General features: G+C 61.8%; 3 protein-coding genes across 6 annotated transcripts; all 3 read left to right on the top strand.

Annotated features, from left to right (window-relative positions):
* The first annotated feature begins 609 nt into the window (after window positions 1-609).
* Window positions 610-7,570, top strand: DMWD (DM1 locus, WD repeat containing). The gene is made up of 5 exons (XM_052656944.1): window positions 610-1,054; window positions 2,307-2,489; window positions 4,512-5,780; window positions 6,587-6,661; window positions 7,011-7,570. Exons 1-5 carry the CDS (start codon window positions 614-616, stop codon window positions 7,056-7,058), a joined length of 2,016 nt encoding a protein of 671 aa, XP_052512904.1. The 5' UTR covers window positions 610-613; the 3' UTR covers window positions 7,059-7,570.
* Window positions 7,571-8,755: 1,185 nt separating this feature from the next.
* Window positions 8,756-18,439, top strand: DMPK (DM1 protein kinase). 4 transcript variants are annotated; one of them, XM_052656946.1, is made up of 15 exons: window positions 8,756-9,056; window positions 11,158-11,249; window positions 11,512-11,595; window positions 11,686-11,781; window positions 12,072-12,220; window positions 12,349-12,442; window positions 12,768-12,974; window positions 13,056-13,304; window positions 14,002-14,087; window positions 15,402-15,510; window positions 16,261-16,418; window positions 16,507-16,604; window positions 16,765-16,811; window positions 17,133-17,218; window positions 17,555-18,439. In XM_052656946.1, exons 1-15 carry the CDS (start codon window positions 8,897-8,899, stop codon window positions 17,712-17,714), a joined length of 1,875 nt encoding a protein of 624 aa, XP_052512906.1. In that variant the 5' UTR covers window positions 8,756-8,896; the 3' UTR covers window positions 17,715-18,439. The 4 variants fall into 4 exon arrangements, with proteins under 4 accessions (XP_052512906.1, XP_052512908.1, XP_052512905.1 ...); XM_052656948.1 differs by having other exon boundaries at window positions 17,129-17,218; XM_052656945.1 differs by having other exon boundaries at window positions 13,056-13,319.
* Window positions 18,440-19,319: 880 nt separating this feature from the next.
* On the top strand, window positions 19,320-23,353 carry SIX5 (SIX homeobox 5). The gene is made up of 3 exons (XM_052656942.1): window positions 19,320-20,139; window positions 21,104-21,900; window positions 22,158-23,353. Exons 1-3 carry the CDS (start codon window positions 19,337-19,339, stop codon window positions 22,772-22,774), a joined length of 2,217 nt encoding a protein of 738 aa, XP_052512902.1. The 5' UTR covers window positions 19,320-19,336; the 3' UTR covers window positions 22,775-23,353.
* The last annotated feature ends 25 nt before the right edge of the window (window positions 23,354-23,378 follow it).

The raw sequence follows: 23,378 nt of genomic DNA, 5'->3' as shown, positions 1-23,378 counted from the left end.
TTTTGCTGTTAGTATTAATCAGTATTAGGTCAGATGAAGTCACTGGAGTTTTATGGAGACGTTGGAGATCAATGAAATTTGCAGGATCATCAAGGGTGGGGAGGAAGGGTTGGAGATGCTGTGGCCAGTCGGGGACTTTCGATGTAAGTGGAAAACATTGGAGGGTGTATGTTGGGAGTCTTCAGGAGACATTAGGGTCACCTGAAGTCATTTCTGTGACGTCATGGGAAGGACAAGTTGTGGACGAGGCCTTCTCTTGAGGGTACTCCCGTTGCTAGGCAAACGGTTCCCAGGGTGCCGTTGCTAGGGACTATGGCTCTTTTATGGACACGCCTCTTTCCCTGAGGGCCCCGCCCCCACAGCCAACCACTAGATGGTCGCAGGCACGAAGGCCGCGCCCACCTTGTAGCCCCGCCTTCAGACCCGGAACCGTTACCGGAGCGACGGCTGGAGGTCGTCCCGCCTCCCTACCCTGTTGCCAATCGAAAAGGCGTTGCCCGGGCGACGACCCCACCTCTTCCGGTGCGGACCCCGGCTTCCGGCAGGGGGCCCGGCGGCGGGCGGCGGTCCGGCAGCAGCGGGGTCCGGGGCTGGGGTTGGGGGGGCGCCCAAGATGGCGGCGGGCGGCTCGGAGGGCGGCTCTGGCCCCGGCGCCGCCATGGGGGATTGTGCGGAAATCAAGTCGCAGTTCCGCACCCGCGAGGGCTTCTACAAGCTGCTCCCCGGCGACGGCGCCGCCCGCAGATCGGGTCCGGCTTCCGCCCAGACCCCGGCGCCGCCCCAGCCGCCGCAGCCTCAGCCCGGCCCTGCCTCTGCCTCGGGCCCCGGCGCCGCGGGCCCCGCTCCGTCCCCTCCGCCTGCAGGCCCCGGTCCCGGGCCCGCGCTGCCTGCTGTGCGCCTAAGCCTCGTGCGTCTCGGGGAGCCCGACGGCGCCGGGGCCGGGGAGCCGCCAGCCACGCCCGCGGGGCTGGGCGCCGGGGGAGACCGCGTCTGCTTCAACTTGGGCCGCGAGCTCTATTTCTACCCGGGCTGCTGTCGCCGTGGGAGCCAACGGGTGAGCGGCCTGCACCTTGGGGCCCTGGGTGCAGGCTGAGAGGATGGGGACCCCTGAGGTGATTCACAAGTGACAGGAGGGTACCTGAATAACAGAGGGCCCGGAGACAAGCATCCTGGATGTGATACAAGTTCTAGGGGGAAAGGGTTCTTGGAGGTGATGCAGGGTTCTAAAAGGTGAGTGGAGGCCCCCTGAGTGCTGACCATCCTGGAGGTGGTGGGAGGCCTTGAGATCACGTGAGATCCCCAGGTTATGCGTGGGGCTTCTGGGATGGTGACTGTTGTGGAGGTGATGGAGAATTCGAGATGGTTGTGGGGTCCTCCAGGGTTCTGGCTGGCAGGCATTTTGCAGGTGTTGGGAATTGGAGGCTCATAAGTGATACCCAGGGATATTGCGTTCTGGGGTTGTCCGGGGAACTTAGGGAGCCCAGAGATAAGGAGGATTCTAGAAGTGACTGGGGCTTAGAGGTAATAGGGATCATGAAGGTGAATGGGACTCTAGAGAAAATTGGGGTTCTGGAGATTAATGACAGTGCTGGAGGAAATGAGAATCTTGGAGCTGATGGGAAATATGGAGGTGATATCCTCAGGTATGACAGGTGTCTCTAAAGTGATGTCGGTCCTAGAGGACGTGAGACCCTTGGAGTAAATGGTGGCCTCCGGAAGTGTTGGGGATCCTGAGAGCTCAGAGGTGATGAAGGCACCTAAAATTTGGGGGGACTGTGAGATTTAATGGGTTCCTGAACTGTGTGATGAGAATTCTGAGATTTAGGAACTCCAGAGTGAAGAGACTCCTGGAACATTGGGCTTTAGCATTCTGGGGATTGGGTGATCCTGAGTTTTGGTGGTCTTGGAATATTGTGGTGCTAAGACCTAGGGGAGTTGCTGAAATTATGGAGGAGGACAAGAAAGGTATAAAAGCTCAGGAACTGTGGGGACCCTGCACTGATACTGTAGGCAAGAGTCCCTGAAGTTGGGTGGGGAGGGGCGTCCAACTTGGGGAAGGAGGCACTTAGTGGTCTCATGTGGTGGCAGCAGGGGAACCTTCCTGCCTGGCGCTCTCTTCTGTTTGTGTTTTGGGTCGTCCTTCTTGTCTGTGGTTTCCCCTTCCCTCCTCATTTACCCATCCACCTACCCACTTCCCTCAGGGGTTTAGCCCTGCTTCCTCTTAGTGGTTTTCCCCCCAACCTCAACACCCTCTTCCTTCCTCTCAGTGGTAGAAGCCATTAACTCGTTTTCTCCCACCACTCAAGTCCATTGACCTCAACAAGCCAATTGACAAGCGGATCTATAAGGGCACTCAGCCCACCTGCCATGACTTCAACCAGTTCACTGCTGCCACGGAGACCATCTCCCTGCTGGTGGGCTTTTCAGCCGGCCAAGTCCAGTACCTGGATCTCATCAAGAAGGACACCAGCAAACTATTCAACGAGGAGGTGATTATGGGGCCCCATGGCTCACAACTCCTTCCCGCCCCACCCACCCGCAGGCTGTTTGTGTGAGACTGCAGCTGCCTGGGGAGCAGTGTCGGCCTGAGTGGGGGCAGGATGGGGGAGAGACGGGGGAGGACTGACAGATACGTTGGGGGGGGTGACAGCAGTTACTCTGATGACAGCCAGCGATAACAGGTGCACCTCTGGTGCCCAGGCCCTGTGCGGTGTTAGCTCTATGCTGGACACATTACTCCTGGCATTTTCATCAACCAATAGGTTAGGATTGTGAGACCCATTCTGCAAATTAGAAAACTGAGGCTGGTCACTGGTTGGGATTTGTTTGAAGCCAGAGCCCTTGTTCTTCAAATTCTGGACTACATCATCTGCTCACTGTGTGGCTTTGGGAAGGTGCCTGTTCCTGAGCCTCAGTTTTCCTCCACTGCAAAGTGGGATTCCTGTCCCTACCTCACAGGACTGTTGTAAAATCACATGTGGAGATTGCTCAGTCCTGGCGTAAGGGGCAATGTCAGCGGAAGAGTTTATCTGTGTCCAGAACTACTCTTGTCCTCTCTTTCTCCTGTGTTCAGAGAGGGTGTCCCAAATGTACAGAAAGCATGAATGGCAGAGGAAAGTGAGTTGAACGGGGAATGGATTAAAAATGGACTGGTTTATCCATTCACAAAATATTAACTGAGCATTCTCGTTCATTGCCAGACTTTGCTCTAAGCACTAGGAGTATTATATCTCAGTGAACAAAACAGAGGGCCCTCTGTTTGTGGAGCTTTCATCTCGCTGGCAGAGACAGATAGTTATCAACTACCTAAGTATGCTGTGTGTCAGCAAGTTGTGGATGAAAATCCAGCAGGGGAGGCGAATGGGGAGTGCTTGGTGAGGTTAGGAAAGGTCTCGCTGGAAGGTGACAGGGAAATAAAGGGCCTGAAGGAAGCAGGAGAAGTTACTGGGGAGAAGGACGTTCTGCATAGAGGGAACAGCTAGCACAGATGCCCAAAGCAGGAGAGCAGAAAGGCTGGGTGGCCAGAGCAGTGTTGAGGGGGAGGGTAATAGAGGAGTTCTCAGAAACAGCTCGGAAGGGAGAGGAGATGGAGGGTCTGGAAGGTCATGGACGCTTGCCACCCGGGTTCACCTGAGTTATAGAAAGCAGAAACGATTTGATTGATTTCTAAATTCCCCCGAGAATGCAGAATGGGAATCCACTTAGATACCTGGGAAAGAAGTTAATTTGTTACAGGCACTGGATGCCTAAGGGCTTTAAGACTTGGTTCTCTCTGGAGCCCTGCCTGATAAAGGCTGCCATGTGTGTTCAGTGGGAGAGAGTGCTAGGTTGCTGGCTTAGGTTTTAATCGCATCTCTCTGGCAATGGTGTAGAGAAGAGACCTGGGCAGTGGTGGCCGGGAGGCCGGTTAGGCCATCACAAGCCTGATGAGGGCTGAGACCAGGGTGGTTGGATTCAGTGGCAGGGAGATGAGAACAGGTCCATTTCTGGGTGAATTTTGAAGCTCCAGCCCACAGGATTTCTTGCAGGTGTGGAAGAGAGTGCTGAGGACAAAAAGGAGCCAGAGATGCTCAGCGGATAGGATGGGGGTTGTCATTGATGAGTCCAGGAACTACTTTTCAGGGCTCCTACCTGCGTAGCTCTGCGCTGTGGGGCCAGAACAATGAACCAAATAAGCAAAGGTCCCTTCCCCCAGGGGAGCTGATAGTCGGTGAATCAATTTTTTGCCTTAAGCACGACACGGTAAAGATGGTAGAGGGGCTTAGACAAGACGTTGCTCTGGAATGCAGGACTGCCCTCCTGCCGAAGAAGGGACATTGAGACTCTACAGCGCCCCTCACACAGCCTTTCTCCCCCTGCCTTCCCGTGCTGGTGTCTGTCCTTTTCCCTCAGCCCCTCCTCTCCCAGGAGACCCAGGCTAGGGATGATGACTTTCTGCCGGGAACCAGGCTCAGGGGGAGGTGGGCCAGGGGAGGGTGGCCTTCTCCCAACCGCGCTCTCTCCCCTGGTAGCGGCTCATCGACAAGACCAAGGTGACGTATCTGAAGTGGCTGCCCGAGTCAGAGAGCCTGTTCCTGGCGTCCCACGCCAGCGGCCACCTGTACCTGTACAACGTCGCCCACCCGTGCGCCTCGGCGCCGCCCCAGTATAGCCTGCTGAAGCAGGGCGAGGGCTTTGCCGTCTACGCCGCCAAGAGCAAGGCGCCCCGCAACCCGCTGGCCAAGTGGGCGGTGGGCGAGGGGCCCCTCAACGAGTTCGCCTTCTCCCCCGACGGCCGGCACCTGGCCTGCGTCAGCCAGGATGGCTGCCTGCGCGTCTTCCACTTCGACTCCATGCTCCTGCGGGGGCTCATGAAGAGCTACTTTGGGGGCCTGCTCTGCGTGTGCTGGAGCCCCGATGGGCGCTACGTTGTGACAGGGGGTGAAGACGACCTGGTCACCGTGTGGTCCTTCGCCGAGGGCCGCGTGGTGGCCCGGGGCCACGGCCACAAGTCCTGGGTCAACGCCGTGGCCTTCGACCCCTACACCACGAGGGCGGAGGAGGCGGCGGCCGCGGGCGCCGACGGGGAGCGGAGTGGCGAGGAGGAGGAGGAGCCGGAGGCTGGGAGCACAGGCTCCGGCGGGGGCGCCCCCCTGTCCCCGCTGCCCAAGGCCGGCTCCATCACCTACCGCTTCGGCTCGGCCGGCCAGGACACGCAGTTCTGCCTGTGGGACCTCACCGAAGACGTGCTTTACCCACACCCTCCCCTGGCCCGCACGCGCACCCTCCCCGGCACGCCCGGCACCACGCCGCCTACCGCCAGCGGCTCGAGGGGCGGCGAGCCGGGCCCCGGGCCCCTGCCCCGCTCACTATCCCGCTCCAACAGCCTTCCACACCCGGCGGGCAGCGGCAAGGCGGGCGGCCCGGGCACGGCGGCAGAGCCCGGCACGCCCTTCAGCATCGGCCGCTTCGCCACGCTCACGTTGCAGGAGCGGCGGGACCGCGGGGCCGAGAAAGAGCACAAGCGCTACCACAGTCTGGGCAACATCAGCCGGGGTGGCAGTGGGGGCGGGGGCGGCGGGGACAAGCCCAGCGGTCCCGCCCCCCGAAGCCGGCTGGACCCCGCCAAGGTGCTGGGCACCGCGCTTTGCCCGCGCATCCACGAGGTGCCGCTGCTGGAGCCGCTGGTGTGCAAGAAGATCGCCCAGGAGCGGCTCACGGTCCTCCTCTTCCTGGAGGACTGCATCATCACTGCCTGCCAGGAGGGTCTCATCTGCACCTGGGCCCGGCCGGGCAAGGCGGTGAGTCTCTCCTCGCCGGCCCACCAGGACCCAGGCGGAGGCGGGCCTTGGCAGAGGGCTTCGTTAGTGCACAGCTTCCAGCCCCCTGGGGTTTGGGGAAGCCATGGAAATCTTGTCCCAGAAAAAGGCTCCCCAGGTCTTAGAGTGGCTTCTAGAATGCTTGTCAGGCAACATCAGCAGCAGGTCAGGTAGGAGAAGCCTCTGGGAGTGGTGGAGACTGGGGCCAGCTGTCTGAAGGGCAGTCAGTGGGCCCCGCATGGCCAGGTCTTACCGGAATGGTGAGATGTTTCTAACGCTGCAGGTCCAGCTCTATGGGCAAGACTAAGCCTGTGGGCCCCAGCTTCCAGCCTGGGTGTCAGACTCCTGGGATGCAAGCCCATGGCCGGAGGCGTGGGCTGTGGGATCCAGGCTTGGGGTTCCAGCTTGCACTTTGGCTCCCTGTGTGACCTCAAGTGAGGCACTGCCTCTTTCTATCCGTTCTCACCTCTGAGGTCAGGGATGCCTGAAGATGGGTGGCGGGTGGATGTGCCCACCTCCTGGATTGGCTCGGGGGCTCAGAGAGGCCCCAGCGAGTGAAGTAGGGGCTTGGTGCTGTGTGACTTGGGAGCTGGGGTGTCAGGAGTCTCCTTGGGCTTCGGGCTCGTGGGCCAGGAGGCCAGATGGGAGGGCTGTGCCTTGGTTCCCTGGAAGAGTTTTAGAGTTGTAGGTTCCTGGATCCCTAGAACTTAAAGCATAGTCTCTGAGGCAGGGGCATCGAGATTTGGGGAAGCTGGTGAGCCCTGAAAGAGACCCCTCTATCTCCCTAGTTCACAGACGAGGAGACCGAGGCCCAGACAGGGGAAGGAAGTTGGCCCAGGTCACCCAGCAAGTCAGTGGTAGAGGTAGGACTGTCCCTAAGTTCTTCCCCACCAGAATCTCAGGTTCCCCCCCCCCCCCAGTCAGAAGGGGACCCCAGTTACCCCCTCCTCCCTCTCCCCCACCCCTTCCCCATCCTCTCTGCTCAGGCTCAAATGAGGACTTTAATTATTGTATAAAAGTTCCACTTGCTGGGACTGGGAAGCTAGCCGATATTTAAGTTCCTGAGCCCAGAGCAGCAGCCTCTCTGATGGTGTTTGGGGTGGGTTCAGGGGCAAGGCCAGGGTAGCAGCAGCCTGGCTCCCTCCCCGTGGGACTGGTGAGAACCCCAGGTGGTCTCTAACCCTTGCCTGTCTCACCTCTCCTCTTCCCCAGGGCATCTCCTCCCAGCCAGGCAACTCCCCAAGCGGCACAGTGGTGTGAAGCCGTGGATGTCGGAGTCCCCCCACACCACACCCCCAGCCTCCTAGTGTAACCCTTCCCGCTGAACTCACAGATCAACGTATTAACGAGACTAACCATGACAGATGGACTGCTCCGGTCCCTCGCCCTGCACAGATTTGGGGGTAGATGGTCCCTCAGACTGGTCCAGACACTGGGGGGATGTAGTGGCCTGTGTGGCCTCCACCTCGTCCCCACCCACTGCCAAGTACAATGACCCCTTCCTCCGAGACATCAGTGTTAGCCTCCCTGTCCCCAGCATGTGACTGGTCACTCCTGGGGGAGAAACTGCTCCCCACAAGAGCCCCAGCTCTGCAGTATGCCCCTCCGTCCTGTGCGCAGGGCAGGGGGCGGCCCACCCCTCCTCTGGCCCCAGCCCTGCCCTTGCTGTTCCTTGTGCTTTTGAAGAGTGTTAAATTATGGAAGCCCCTTGGGGGGCCCTTCCTGTCCCCTGGGACCTCTTATTTATACTAAAGTTCCCCGTTTTCACCGCGTCTCTGTTCCCTTCCGCGGAGGTGTGGAGGGCGTGTGTGTGTGTTCAGTGCAGTCCTAGAATCAGTCCACTTTATGCAGAGCAAGAGCTAGGCCCAGTCTCCCCCCAAACCCCCTTTCAATGGCAGGAAAAAGACTGGAGGAGGGCGGTGCCGGGGGCACAGAGCTGATGGGCCAGTTTCTGGCCGCCTGGGGGCAGGGCCCTTCAGATGGGGAGGATCCCTCAACCCCCCCCCCTCGCCAAACTCTCAGAGGGAAGGGAGCTGCCAGGACCCCTTCAAGGTCTTCAGTGGGCGTTTTTAAAGTTGCCTGTTCAAAGTGTCCAAATCAGAAGTGACGGGTCCCCAGGGAGTCCGCGAGGTCCCCCGAGTGGCCTGCCGCCAGCACAAGCCTTGGGCTGCCGGCTCTGCCAGGGGGCCCGGCACCCAGGGCCACCCAGAGACAACAGTTTCCTCTGGGAGGACTGTCCGCACTGGAAAGAACGACGACAATCCCTCCTGGCGGCTCTCTGGAGCCACACGGAGTAGTGTCTTCCCGCTCCGCCCTTCACCCCCCGAAATGTTTCTGTTTCTAATCCTAGCCTGGGCAGGAATGTGGCTGTGCAGCCAGGGTCCAGGGAGCTATTTTGGGGGCTCCTTTGGCTCCCCCGGCTTTGGCCAGTGGGTCACCCCTGGTCCTGGCTGCTGAGGGCCTCCGTTCCCATTTCTCTCACCGCCCCTTCCCCACCTCCTGCCAAAAAAAAAAAAAAAGGCAGTGTAAAACAGAGGGCCTGAGGGCTAAATTTAAACCGTCCCAAAGTCTGAATCCTTGGCTGAGTCACCCGCAAAGCTGCCCTGGCCTCCCGCCCCCCCCCTTCCCAGGCCTCACCCCTTTTTCTCCCCTCCCAGCTCCACAGCTTGGGAGGGGTGTTGCCAAATCACTCTGAACCTCAATTGGTCCCCTCCGGGGAATGGGAGGGCTCATCTCTGGCATCGGTCACACCTGTGCCAGGTCTTTTCGGTGGGGGAGGGGGAGAGTTTGAGGGTTGAGATTCTCCACTGCCCCCCTCCTCACGCTGAGGCTTTCTGAGGGGCCCGGGGAGGCGGGAGTCGGGGGGCCCTGGCTTGTGAGGGGTTAAGGCCAGGAGGCTGGAGGGGGCTGGCCCGAGGGGTGGGGAGAAAGGGAGGAGGCCCTCGCAGCCAGCGGAGAGAAGTGGCCAGAGAGGCCCAGGGGACAGCCAGGGACAGGCAGACATGCGGCCGGGGCCTCCACAGGGCCCTTCAGGCCCCGTGACGGGAGGACCCTGAGCCCCAGGCCCGGGGAGGGGGCCATGGTGCTGCCTGCCCGACATGTCAGCCGAGGTGCGGCTGAGGCGGCTCCAGCAGCTGGTGCTGGACCCCGGCTTCCTGGGGCTGGAGCCCCTGCTCGACCTTCTCCTGGGCGTCTACCAGGAGCTGGGCGCCTCCGACCTGGCCCAGGACAAGTATGTGGCCGACTTCTTGGAGTGGGGTGAGTGCCCACCTTTCTGCAGGGGCTCCCGCTCCAACTCCCCACCCCTGGCCCAGGTTTGGGGATGGGGGCAGGGCAGAGGGAGGAGGTGGGTCTGGGCTGGTTGCTGGGGGCAGGATGGACATGGGGTGAGCCTCCCATTCAGGAGCCCAGTACTTGGGGCGATGTGTGCCTCCCCCTTCGCTCCACTGCGTAGGGCAGAGCAGGGTCAGCAGAGGCCCGGGTAGCCATGACTCAACCAAGACTTGGGAGCCGTGGTCAGCTGGGCTGGGCGCTGCCTTTTGTGGTCCCCCCCTGTACCCCCTCCCCGAGTCTAGGCCTAGGGACCTGCTGGGGAGCCCTGTCTCTTGGGGAACTCCTCACCACCACCACCAAAATGGGCTCCATGGCCCTCCACCCTGCCAGAGTGCAGGGGGAGCGGGAGAGACAGAACAGGGCAGCTGCCAGGGGTGCGGCCGACGGGCAGGTGTTCGGCGCCAGCCTCTCCAGCTGCCCCAACAGGTGCCCAGGCCCTGGGAGGGCGCGGTGACTCAGGCCCCAGGGAGAACCAGCTCTGCAGACAGGCATAACCCAGCACCCCCTGGTTGGAGGAGGAACAACCAGGGGTCTTCTGGGAGGGCCCACTTTCTCTGCAGGTTCCATGCTGCATGCCCCCACCCCCCCAAAGTCCCTTCTGGCTGACTGTTCCCCTGGAGACAGGTCCGCAGGGAAAATGGTTTAGCCTCAGCCTCCTGCTTGTCTGCCCTCAGCCCTTCCTGGCCGGGGCTCTGGGGCACTCAGGTTTCTGTCTCTCTGACATCTGCCATTCTGGCCCTCAGTAGCCTGCTCCTGGTCCTGGGGCCCTGGATGTCCCTGTGTCCTCTCTCTCTGCTTTCTGCTCCCTCTCGTGTCCATCTCTTTCTGACCCAGGCCCTGCTTCTCTCCTTCCCATTTTGCAGACGGGAATGTGGAGGCCAAGTGCTTGACCGCTTGGCCTCTGGGAGAACCTTCTCCCCAGCCCTTAGTAACTCTCTCAGCCTCCTTGCTGCAGGATAAACTGAGACCTGAGGCGGGGACAGGAATCAGCACTCCTGTAAGGAGCGCTCCTTTTGTGGCCCGGGCAGCATCCTGCGGCCCCTCCCCTGCCAGGCTGCCGGGGCGGGGGAGGGGGCCTGGGTTCCCGCTGCCTTAAAAGGGCTCAATGCCTTGGCTCTCTCCACCCTCCCCCATCCTGGGCCCTGGCTGCTGCTTCCCGGCAGGCCCACTCTCCCTGAACCCCAAACCCTGTCCGTAGTCCACAGTATCTTTCTCATCCTTAGCTGTACCCATCTCCCTCTCCCTCCTGCCTCGGAGGCTCCCAGCTTCTTCCAGGCCTCCCTGTCCTCCGGCCTCAGTCTCCTGCCTCCACCCTCTGCCCGCTTTCTCCCAAACTGCCCCCTGCCACATTGCTGGCTCTAGGACCTTGGGCAGAGGACTTCACCTGTCTTGGGTCTTGGTTCCCCATCTGTAGATAAGGAGTGATAGTAAAACCTCCTCCTGGAGTTGAGAACACAGCACGCATTTGACCGCGTCTGCAGCACTGGTGCCCAGGCTGTAGATAGATCCACGCTGGCTTCGTCTCCCTCTCCCGTTCCTTCTCCTGGCCCCAACTCTAAACTCGGGATTTCCCAAAGTGTGGGCCACAAGCCACCTGTATCTGAGCCTAAGGTGCTGGATTAAATTTCAGGCTCTGGGCCATAACGCAAGACAGACTGAATGAGAGAGCGCCCTGGGGGTGGGCCAGGTCACTGGGAGTAGGGACTGACGCCCCAGGAGCTCTGTGAACTGGGCCTGTTTCTTCTCTCTCTGTTCATCACAGACTCCTTTCAGCAGACTTGTTACCTCAACCAGTTCATCCTGCACCCGGGAGAGCCCTCTGGCCTAATGTTCTGTCCCAGAAAGGGGTTCGCAGACAACACACCTCTCTCCATAGGAGGGCAGTTTAGGGCCCCCCAAACCTTACAAAACGTTTATGTGAAGACGGAGGCAAACAGCCCTAAGGGGAGAGGCAAGGACAGGGGACCGAGGGCGGGACTGCCTCCAATGTCAGTCCCTGTGATTCTGGTTCCCTGCACGCCTCCAGTGGAGCCCATCGCGGCGAGGCTTAAGGAGGTCCGACTGCAGAGGGATGACTTCGAGATTTTGAAGGTGATCGGACGCGGGGCGTTCAGCGAGGTGAGCCTGGAGCAGCCGAGGCAGCTCAGTGGGGCTGGAACCTGCCTTTTCCTACAGTGGGCGGGGGACGTAGGAGTTCTGAGACGGGCCTGAGAAAGTGATGAATGACTGAGTTTAGAGCCTAAGGCGGGGCTTGAGGCCAGTGGGCGTGGCTTGTGGGGGCCGGGCCGTGTCTGGGCCGGGTTACGGGGCGGAGTCCTATCCCCGCGTGTCGGGGAGTCTCCCGTCCACCTCCGCCCCGTTACCCTGTTTGGGCCTTCAGGTGGCGGTGGTGAAGATGAAGCAGACGGGCCAGGTGTACGCTATGAAGATCATGAATAAGTGGGACATGCTGAAGAGAGGCGAGGTGAGGGCCGGGCTGTGTGGGTAGGGTTCTGAGGATCCGCCCTTGCGTCGCCCCCTTCCCTCGCCCCCTTCAGCTCCGGGTGTCCCGCAGGTGTCGTGCTTCCGCGAAGAGAGGGATGTGTTGGTGAACGGGGACCAGCGCTGGATCACGCAGCTGCACTTCGCCTTCCAGGACGAGAACTACCTGGTGAGCCCCAGGCCGGGTGACTGTGGGCTCCATACTCTGGACATCGGGGAAGGTCTTTGGGTTCTCTTTCTCCCTGACTTTCTTGGTGGGGAGTGAATTTCTGTCTAGTGACATCCTAGAGGAAAGCGGATTGGGGGTGGGGGGTGTCTGTTTTGGCCTGGGAAATCTCTCGTGGCTGTGCCTGCGGGGTCTCTGCCCAGGGATGGGGCGTCTCTGGGAGTCTTTGTCCTGGGATGTCAGAGATCGGTGCCCAGTCGAGGTACCGACCCCCATAACACGCCCCCTCCCAGTACCTTGTCATGGAGTACTACGTGGGCGGGGACCTGCTAACGCTGCTGAGCAAGTTTGGGGAGCGGATCCCGGCCGAGATGGCGCGCTTCTACCTGGCCGAGATTGTCATGGCCATAGACTCGGTGCACCGGCTGGGCTACGTGCACAGGTGGGCGCTGCCGGGGCGCAGGGGCGCGGGAATCAGAGAGCTGTGACCCTTAAGAGGGCGGGGGCCTGGTGAGACAACGGGAGAGAGGCTCGCGTATCCCCCTCCCCTTCCTTCTTCCCTCCGCGCAGGGACATCAAGCCGGACAACATCCTGCTGGACCGCTGCGGCCACATCCGCTTGGCCGACTTCGGCTCCTGCCTCAAGTTGAGGGGGGATGGAACGGTGAGCCGTGCGTTGGTCCTGGGGGAGCTCCGGCGACCAATAAGGGGTGGAGTCGGGGTGGAGAACGGAACCGGAGGTGCAGGGCGTGGGAAGGGCCTGAGGTGTGCAGGGCGTGGGAAGGGCCTGAGGTGTGCAGGCCGAGCCAGCGTGAGGGCAGGACCAGATATGGAGGGGAAAGAGGAGACCCAGGACTAAACCTCCTTGTGGGGGCTCGGTGTTAGAACAGGCAGAAGGAGGGACTAAGCTGCAGGGTCGAGGTTAGGAGGAGGCGGAGTCAGAGATAGGAGGGGCGGGGCCAAGCTCAGCTGTGGTCCTCTTGGCTCAGGTACGGTCGCTGGTGGCTGTGGGCACCCCGGACTACTTGTCTCCCGAGATCCTGCAGGCGGTGGGCGGCGGGCCGGGGACTGGCAGCTACGGGCCCGAGTGTGACTGGTGGGCGCTGGGCGTGTTCGCCTATGAAATGTTCTACGGGCAGACGCCCTTCTACGCCGACTCCACCGCCGAGACCTACGGCAAGATCGTGCATTACAGGGTGAGCACCGCCTGGGGAGCCCGTGACCTCTCCGGGAAGGCTCCCAGATAACAGTCCCTCTTCCCCGCCCCTTCCGAGCAGGAGCACCTCTCTCTCCCGCTGGCCGACACAGGAGTCCCCGAGGAGGCTCGAGACCTCATCCAGCAGCTGCTGTGTCCTCCGGAGGTGCGCCTGGGCCGGAACGGAGCAGGAGATTTCCGGAAGCATCCTTTCTTCTTTGGCCTTGAATGGGACAACCTCCGAGACAGCGTTCCCCCTTTCACGCCAGATTTCGAGGGTGCCACGGACACGTGCAACTTCGATATGGTGGAGGACGGGCTCACTGCCATGGTGAGCGGGGGCGGGGTAGGTACCTGCGACCCCAGCTCTGCAGAAGGTACCCCTCATACCTCCGCCATAACACTGAGGTTAGGAGAGTACCCTCCTCCTGGGGTCCTGAAATCACTGCTTCCCGAGAACCCCTGCTCTGTGGGGGCTGAGTACTAGGAAGCCAGCAGTGACCTAGACTCACAGTCCAGTGGGAGACCCAGACTTGTCCCTGACAGTGACGCCCCAGAGAGATTAGGGCTGAGACGGGCGGGGAGGTGCAGGGGGCACGCCTCCTGATGCAGCATGAAAGGTCCTGGAGGGCTTCCTGGAGGAGGGGGCTACGTGACCTGGAAGGATGAGAGGTGAGAAAGTACCATAGAGGAACCTCCCTCCCTTTCTTAGGCCTTCTCTCCCTCAGCTGTTGGTACAAGCTCCCCCAGGCTTGCTCTGTCTGACTGCCCTTGTGCTGGGCACTGCTGGGGACACTCATGGACCAGGTCCCTGCCCTCCTCTACTTACAGTCAGGAGAAGATATACCTTTACTGTGGCAAGTGCCCTGAAGGAAGCAGCAGGATGCAATGAAATGATGTGGAGTCCACTTTAGATAGACACAGGGCTGGGGTCGGGGGTGGTGGGAACTTAAGCCAACACTGGGAATGGGTGAGGGGCCAGCCCTGACAGCTGCTGCTCACCTCACATCTGTGTTTCTCTCGCCTAGGAGACGCTGTCAGACATGCAGGAAGGCATGCCGCTGGGCGTCCATCTGCCTTTCGTGGGCTACTCCTACTCCTGCATGGCCCTCAGGTAAGCATGGCCTCTTTGCAGTCGGAGAGGAGTGGATGGGGGGGAGCGGAAAGGCCCCCCCAAGAGGCCCTGGGGGACTACTCCAGGTTATCACATGCTGCCCTGATGGCGCCCAGGAGACTTGCAGGGTCAGTCTTGGAACCTTATCATCTTGGGAAGTAAGGACTTTTAGGAGTCCAGAGTTGCAACCTTAAACTCTCAGACCATGAGAACTCTGAAATTTAGATTCAGCTGTAAAACCTGAGTCACAGACTTGGCCTTGCAGAATCTTCTCACTTTCCACTTTTCCATGTCTAGTGTACAGTCATAGGACCTCACAGTCTTAGAAAATTAGGAGTTTAGAATTGTTAAGTCAGTCTTAAAAGAACACAGACTCATTGAATTACATAACCACAAAGCCTTTTTAAAACATTGATTCTGCAAATAATATATTTGCCTATCACAAGTATATCAGAAAATACGAAGCCCGCCAGCATCGGCGGTCCCTGGCTCACACACGCACACCTCCTTAACAACTGTGGGAACATGCTGTATTCTAACCCGTTCTGTTATTGGACAATGTACTGCAAATGCCATTTCTTATCATGAACAAACTACCACACAATCCTGACCTGCTGGGGAGTGCTCTGTCCACTGGACTGGCAGGACTTAGTCAACCAGCCTCTCTGTCCTGACCTAAGCTGGATGAACAGCCATAAATTGGTCTTGGCAAAGGTCTTTATCCTTGTCCAGGGTCATTGGGTCCTTGAGGCCCAGTTCCGTAAGAGGGACTGCTGGGTTGGAGGGAACATCACTTTTATTGCAATTTCATATTCCTTGGGAGGATCTGTCTTCCTCCCAGCACCTGGGTCTGAGGGGGTAGGCTGCTCTCTACTGTCAGTCTTGGGATCCCACACCCAATCTGAACACAACCTCTTTGGAGGTTGCCAGAGGCATGCAGTGTGCCCCTCACTTCCATAGTCCCTAAGGAGAGGGGCCTGAGAAGGGGACATGGAGACGGAGGGGAAGGGAAGATCTTAGAACATGGGTGTCTTGACTCCAGGTTCCCAAAGAAGGGAAGCTCAGCTTCCAGGGGCCTGAGGCCATGCCAGGGGCTGGCCTTTTCCTAACAAGAGGAGGACCTGTTCCCTTCCCCTCACCCCAGCCTGGCAATTTGTCCCCTTCACTCTGCCTCTCTCCCTCCTTAAACCTCGGAGACTTCAGGTCTGGCTGCCCCAGGGCACAGGCTAAGGTGTCCTAGCTCTAAACCCAGGGGATTAGCAGCCTCTGGGGTGAGGCCAGTTTATCCTCCCCTCGGCCGCCTCCTCTCCCCAGGGATGATGAGATCCTGGGCTCCACGCCCATGGAACTGGAGGCCGAGCCATTGCCTGAGCCATTGCAAGAGCCCAGCCTGGAACCCACAGTGCCCCCACCAGAGGAAACGGTGAGTCCCTGGAGGAGAGTCAGTGAGGGACGAGAAGGGGAGGCCTTCAGGGATACCGTGTGCCATGGAGTGCTGGACCTCCTAGGAACTTCCTCCATGGAAAGGGATGGAAGACCAAGTAGAGACAAGGCTACTTCGGTCAGACGTGACCCTCACAACAGGTCACTGAGTTCTAATTTCTAATGCATGGAGGGGGACTCTCAAGGGAGGGGAAGCCCCGGAGAAGGAGGAGGACCACCCATGGGAGGAAAAGCAAAGAGAACCTTAAGAGTAAGGGCTCTGAGGTGGGAACCAGCTGATTTGCTCTTAAATGTGAAAGGAGGGTAGTATGGCTGCACTGTTCCAGGAGAAAGGACCGTGAAGAATGAGGAGTGGGGTGGCTGAGGCCAGCCCAGGCACACCAGACAGGGCCTTTCAGTGTGGTGTGCCTCCTCCTGAGGGCTCTGAGGGGCTGGAGAAAATCTGAGCAGAGGAGGGACCTGGTCAAACTGAGCAGTGTTCTAGGAACATCACTTTGGTTTTGGTGTGGATGGTGGATGGGAGGAGAACAGAGTAAAGGCTGGAGATGAGTAGATGAGTAGGACTGGGCTGGCATTAGCCCTCCAAAGGAGGTTGTCTGGATCATTGTGGAGCTGTGGAGATTTCAGAAGGATCTAGGGGGTGCAGGAATAGAGGTCGAGGGAGGATCCCAGTCCTGCCTTGAATGCTTCCCAGGCCTCAGGCCGCCCTAAGCCCCGTTTCCATACCCAGGCTGAAGCAGCAGTTCCGGAGACCATTCAGGAGGCGGTGGCAGAGCCGGAGGTGACGCTGCGGGAGCTCCAGGAGGCCCTGGAGGAGGAGGTGCTGACCCGGCAGAGCCTGAGCCAGGAGCTAGCGGCCATCCATAAGGCCAACCAGAACTTCGCCAGGTCGGGGTCGGGGCCCTGGGGCAGTCACCATCTTTAGCAGCCTCTCAAGTCAGAGCCTCAAGGGCTCACGGTCCTCACCTCCCCGCAGTCAACTCCGCGAGGCCCAGGCTCGGAACCGCGACCTGGAGGCGCACGTCCGGCAGCTGCAGGAGAGGATGGAGTTGCTTCAGGCCGGGGGAGCTGCAGGCGAGTCCCTCACCTGCCCCCTTCCCTGAGGTGCCCGGGGGAGGTGGGCCCGCTGCAGGTGTACACACCTGGGGGAGGGCGAGGGGCCAGGCTGGGGCACGCCGCGCCACCGCCCTCCTCGTCCCTCCACGCGCCCTACGCCTCTCTCTTCTCCTTCCAGCTGTCACGGGGGTCCCCAGTCCCCGGGCTACGGATCCACCTTCCCATGTAAGACCCCTCTTTTTCCCCTGCGACAAGCCTGCTGCCCCTCTTTGCTGCCCCTGTCTCTGTCACCCCGTACCCCCGTCCAGATTTAGGGCCCCCTCTCTATGTGGTTGCAGTCAGTAGATATTCTCCATTCACCCCACATCGACCAGATCTCCCTCGTTTAGGTTTTTCACCATATCCCCATTCGGGATATCGCATTCAGGGTCTCCCTAGATAACCTCTCCGACCTCGACTCCCCTCGCTGTCTCTCGCCCCCCGCCGAGGGCGGCCGGGCCGAGCTGGGCTCAGATCGGGTCACCTGTCCCTTCTCTCTCCAGCTAGATGGCCCCCCGGCCGTGGCTCTGGGCCAATGCCCGCTGGTGGGGCCAGGCCCCATGCACCGCCGCCACCTGCTGCTCCCTGCCAGGGTACGTCCGGCTGCTCACGCCCGCCCGCCGCGCGCCCCCGCCCAGCTCCACGTACCCGAAGTCGCCTCTGCTTAGCAGCGCCTCTGCGGGGCTAGGCCAGCGGTGGGGAGGGAGGATTACTCGGGCAGCCAATCAACACAGGTCTCTAGGAAGCAGCCAATAATGAGTTCGGACAAGACTTAGGTTTGCGAGCCGGCCAACCAGAGCTACCCGCCCTGTGAGGGGGGCGGGGCGGGTGCCAGGGTTGTGGACCCCCTTAGGCGTAGGCGGGGCAAGTCCCGGGAGCCAATCAGAGGCTCGTGTCGCTGGGTGCTGACCCTCGCTCTCTCCCTGCAGGTCCCTAGGCCTGACCTATCGGAGGCGCGTTCCTTGCTCCTGTTCGCCGCTGCTCTGGCTGTTGCCGCCGCCCTGGGCTGCATTGGGTTGGTGGCCTGCGCCGGCCATCTCGCCGCAGTCTGACCCCGCCCGGGAGCCGCCTTCTCCGCCTGAACCCTAGAACCCGAGCCTTTCCTACACTCGGGCTCCGCTGGAGGGTTGGGTGACCGAGGCAGGGCCCAGAAGCCCCTCCCATCGCCTTCCAGTTCACCACACTCCAAGCGTGGGTCTCCGCCCCAGCTTCAGCCCCGTGATCCGGGCCCGCCCCCTGGCGGCCGGGGAGGGAGGAGCCGGGGCAGCAGCTCCAGGGAGGCTTGTAGCGGGGAATGCTGCTGCTACTGCTGCTGGGGGGATCGCAGACCTCTTCCGCCTGCCTAGCTGAGGCCCCCGATCTGGATGGGCAAGCTGCGACCTAGAGAAGGCAGCAGGGCCAGGGCTCATCTGTTTCTCACCCTCCAGGCACCCCCACCCACATCGGCTCGCAAACCACAAATCCTCCTTGTGCATGAGGCCCCGCCCCCTCAGGAAGGCTCTCTTTCCGCAGCGAAAGTCTAGCGCGAGCTCCGCCTGCTTTCTTGGGAATCTTTGTTTCTGACAGCCCTGCTTTTTCCGGGATTCTCGCGCCCTCCTCACGTGCCCTGCTCACGGAGCCCGCCGGCTCCGTCCGCCTCGGCAGTTTGGGTATTTATTGACCTTTCCTCTGACCCGCTGACAGGCTCCAGGACCCCAGCACCCTAATCCACGTTTTGGATGCACTGAGACCCCGACATTCCTCGATATTTATTGTCTTTCCCCACCTAGGACCCCCACCCCCGATCCTCGCGAATAAAAAGCCCTTCCGTCTGCCCCAAATTCTGAAATTCCTTGGGGTCTGCAGCTTGAGTCGAGGGCAAGAGGCTGCTCAGCGGGCCAATCGGAAGGCGAGCGGAGGCGGCCAATGGCCTGGCAGGAAGCTAGCGGGAGGCGAAGCAGACGTATCGGGTGGGGGTAGGGCTGAGGGGCGTGGCCTAGGCACCCGGCCAATAGGAGAAGACGAGCGGGCCCCTCGGAGGCACCGCCCACTGTCCAGCTGTGGCCCAGCTGTGCCATTCGACATCGTTGAAGAGGCGGGCTGGACTGGCTGCTAGCGCAGCCGTCCTCGTACCACTGCGCCTGCGCGGGCCACGCTCATCCGTTCCTGAGACTTGAGCTCGAGAAAAGTTGCTGCAAACTTTCCAGCCCGTTTCCCCCGCCCCTTCTCCCAACCAGACCCGCCCCCCTGCGGAGCCGGGAATTCCGAGGGGTGGAGCGTGGGCCGAGATGGGGAGTGAGGGGGGCCTCCGGAGGACCCTGGAGACGGCGGCGTGCAGAAGCTTAGTCTCGGGGCAGAGGTGGCTTCGCGCCCTTAGCCCTCCAGGACGGCCCGTTACCTTCTCCGTTGTCCCGATGGGGAAACTGAGGCCCTGAACCAGAGGCACACGCGGGGGGAGGCAAAAAGCGCGGCCTGAGGCGGAGGGAAAACAAAGGGAGAATCACGGACAGAGAGAGAGGGGGACGGGCACACACACAGACACTGGGACAGAGACCCTAGTAGAGAGCTGGGCCTGGCATCGGTATTGAGGAGGGGAGACGCGGGTACGCGGGAGAAGATCGGGAAGCACGAAGTGGGGGGTGGGGTGGGGAGGGGAGACGGGCGGGGGAGGGGGCTGGGGAAAGCCCGAGGGAGGAGGAGAAGGAGGGAGGAACTTCCCAAAGTTGCAAAACATGGCTACCTTGCCTGCGGAGCCGAGCGCGAGGCCGGCGGCCGGGGGGGAGGCAGTGGTAGCGGCGGCGGCGACCGAAGAGGAGGAGGAGGAAGCGCGCCAGCTCCTGCAGACTTTGCAGGCGGCCGAGGGTGAGGCGGCGGCGGCGGCCGGGGCCGGGGCGGGCGAAACGGCGGTGAAAGTGGAGGGCCCCGGATCCCCAGGCGTCCCCGGGTCGCCCCCCGAGGCCGCTGCCGAGCCGCCCACGGGGCTCCGCTTCTCGCCGGAGCAGGTGGCGTGCGTGTGCGAGGCGCTGCTACAGGCGGGCCACGCCGGCCGCTTGAGCCGCTTCCTGGGCGCACTGCCTCCGGCCGAGCGCCTACGTGGCAGCGATCCTGTACTGCGCGCTCGGGCCCTGGTTGCCTTCCAGCGAGGCGAGTACGCCGAGCTCTACCGGCTGCTCGAGAGCCGCCCCTTCCCCGCCGCCCACCACGCCTTCCTTCAGGACCTCTACCTGCGCGCGCGCTACCACGAGGCCGAGCGGGCCCGCGGCCGCGCGTTGGGCGCAGTGGACAAGTACCGTCTGCGCAAGAAATTCCCGCTGCCCAAGACCATCTGGGACGGCGAGGAGACCGTCTACTGCTTCAAGGAGCGCTCCCGCGCCGCGCTGAAGGCCTGCTATCGCGGCAACCGCTACCCCACGCCGGACGAGAAGCGCCGCTTGGCCACGCTCACCGGCCTCTCGCTCACGCAAGTCAGCAACTGGTTCAAGAACCGACGACAGCGCGACCGGACCGGGGGCGGCGGCGGCGCGCCCTGCAAGAGGTGAGGGGCCCGGGGCGGCGCCAGTCCGGCTTTCCCGGGGTCGTACCCCGCTCTCCCAGACCCGTTGTCCTCGGACACCGCCCCCCCTCCCCAGCTCACACCCTCAGGCGCCGGCCGAGTGCGAGGAATCCGCGTGGATTAACTAGGCACTCGCCCTGCCCTCCACCCTAACACCGCTACTCCTCTCGCGGAGGCTGGGGAGACCGCCTGCCTCTATTCCACTCAAGGCTCCGTCTCAGATCCCATCCGCGCCCGCGGCTAGGCTTGGGGGCGGCAGTGAGAAAAAGGGGCTGCGGGAAAGGAGAGGCCTTTGTCCTCGCTCCTGGGCGTAGGGGCTTCTTCAGACCCCTTCGCAGCCAGTACCTCCCTGACCGCGGCTGTCTCATCGTCTCTCCTGCCCCCCCCAGGGCCCAGACAGCGTGGTCCGTCGTCTGTCTTTGTTGTGAAACGTGAACCTTCCCCAGCTCCGGTTTCCCTGTAACCCAAGCCCTTCCCCTCCCACCCTGCGCGCCGGCCTCTCGCTCCTTCTCCGACGCCCGGGGGGAGGGGAAGGGGGGTTGGGCACCGGGAACTGAGCTGGCGACTCCCTCCTTAGTGTCTCCAAAGCCACTCGGCGTTTTCAGGCAGACTCTGGAGACTTCGGGCAGCCCAGTTGCTCAGCCTCTCCGACCCTAAAGCCGAGGAGTTGGGAGAGGAGGGCCCCCTCCCACCCTCACCGTTCAGCTTGAACCTTTGGGCAGTGGTATCAGGACCAGGCTTACAGAGACTCCTCCCTTGGGTCTCAGAGAGGAGGTTTCATTAACTCCCTGAAATTGCCCACAAAATTTTGGGCTGGGGGACATGGGAGGCAGTGGGCGGCTTGTGCTTTCTCCGAGCACCTTGCCTCTGGCTTCCGGCAGGAATGGGGCTGGCCCGTGGGGAAACACAGCATGAGTCCACCACTCACAATCCTCTCTCTGGCCAGCGAGTCTGATGGAAACCCCACTACTGAGGACGAGTCCAGCCGCAGTCCTGAAGACCTGGAGAGGGGGGCGGCTCCGGCGGCTGCCGAGGGCCCAGCGCCAGGCTCCATATTCCTGGCCGGGGCCTCCCCTCCCGCACCGTGCCCTGCCTCCTCCTCCATCCTGGTGAATGGGAGCTTCCTGGCAGCCGGCAGCTCTCCAGCAGTGCTCCTCAATGGGAGCCCCGTCATCATCAACAGCCTGGCCCTGGGCGAGGCCTCCGGCCTGGGCCCCCTGCTGCTCACTGGGGGTGCCCCTGCTCCACAGCCCAGCCCCCAAGGGCCCAGCGAGGGCAAGACCTCCCTGGTCCTGGACCCTCAGACTGGAGAGGTTCGACTGGAGGAGGCTCAGCCTGAAGCCCCGGAGACCAAGGGGGCTCAGGTGACTGCTTCAGGGCCCCCTGGAGAGGAGGTCCCGACGCCTCTGCCCCAGGTGGTGCCTGGCCCCCCTACGGCAGCTACCTTTCCACTGCCCCCAGGACCAGTGACTTCCATGGCTGCTCCCCAAGTGGTGCCGCTTTCCCCACCCCCTGGCTACCCTGCCGGCCTGGGTCCCACCTCCCCACTGTTGAACCTGCCCCAGGTGGTGCCCACCTCACAGGTGGTGACCCTGCCCCAGGCCGTGGGGCCGTTGCAGCTGCTGGCAGCTGGGCCAGGCAGCCCAGTGAAGGTGGCTGGCGCCTCGGGCCCTGCCAATGTGCACTTGATAAACTCCGGCGTGGGCGTGACTGCGCTGCAGCTGCCTTCGGCCACTACCCCAGGTAACCCCTTCTGGTGGCTGGGTGGGGGGTGCACTTGTTTGGGAGAGGGGAGTGTTGTTGGTGGGCTTCCTGGGACTGCAGTGGGGGGAGGGGAGCTCTTCCTTGGCAGGTCCCAGACCCTCCTGAGGCTCAGGCCAGGAAGACTTGGCCTCACCCTCACCCTCAAGGGGCTCCTTCTGCCTCTGGTTAATCCCCGTGCCCACCCTCCAGCAGCTTCCTCTTCACCTGGGCGCCTCGGCTCCCCCCTCTCCCCACAGGAAACTTCCTGCTGGCCAACTCCGTGTCTGGCAGCCCCATCGTGACAGGTGTGGCCGTGCAGCAGGGCAAGATCATCCTCACCGCCACTTTCCCCACCAGCATGCTGGTCTCCCAGGTTCTGCCGCCCGCCCCCAGCCTGGCCCTGCCCCTGAAGCCGGACACAGCCATCTCGGTGCCTGAAGGAGCCCTCCCGGTGGCCACCAGCCCCGCTCTTCCGGAGGCCCACGCCTTAGGCGCGCTTCCTGTGCAGCAGCCACCCCAGCCGCCCCCCACCCCCGCCACCCCCGCCCCAAGCCTGCCCTTCTCCCCAGACTCCTCTGGCCTCCTGCCCGGTTTCCCGGCGCCCCCGACTGAGGGGCTGCTGCTATCGCCCGCAGCCGTGCCCATCTGGCCAGCTGGGCTGGAACTGAGCGCCGGCACCGAGGGGCTGCTAGAGGAAGAGAAGGGGCTGGGAACACAGGCCCCCCACACCGTGCTGAGGCTGCCGGACCCTGACCCCGAGGGGCTGCTCCTGGGGGCCACCACAGGGGGTGAGGTGGACGAGGGGCTGGAAGCCGAGACCAAGGTCCTGACGCAGCTACAGTCAGTGCCTGTGGAAGAGCCCTTGGAACTGTGACCCGCCGGCCCCCAGGCCTCCCCTGACAATGGTGCTTGAAATCCAGGCCAGGAGGAGGGGCCCTCTCATAAACACAGCGGCTGCCTTCTTTCCACACACACTACACCCTCCCTGGCCGGGTACTCAACCTCTCCGTGCCCTGGAGGTCCACTCCTCAGACAGGATGCTGCCTCTGTTACAGCCCTCTCCTTGGTCTACATGGGGAGATTTGGGGGTCCTGACTTGGGGGCTCTGCCCACCCTCGACCTGGTACTAGCTGTGAGCTGAAAGCCCTGCCAAATGGCTGAATTTCCCCTGCCCCTACCCCCAGCCCTCTCCCTATCACTCCCTGAAACACTATTAATAGCTCCACTGATGTCCAGCGTTCTCAGAACTGCTGGGAATCCAGGGTGGAGGACGGGCAGTCCTGTGCCTAGAGACTCATGGACCCTCCCAGCTGGGCCCTTCCTGCCCTCAGGTATGGGGGGTGTGGGCCGGGGTCCTCGGTTAGCACCTCCTGGACTAGAACCCCCGGTACTTTGTCCAGCCCCAGACCAAAGATATCCGACCACTGGGGCAACCCTGACCCCTATGTCTAGTTTGTATCCTAAATCTTTATTTTTCT

The sequence above is a fragment of the Budorcas taxicolor genome, chromosome 18 (genome assembly GCF_023091745.1).
Source record: "Budorcas taxicolor isolate Tak-1 chromosome 18, Takin1.1, whole genome shotgun sequence".
Classification (NCBI taxonomy): Eukaryota; Metazoa; Chordata; class Mammalia; order Artiodactyla; family Bovidae; genus Budorcas; species Budorcas taxicolor.
This window is presented reverse-complemented; position numbering and strand designations above follow the sequence as displayed.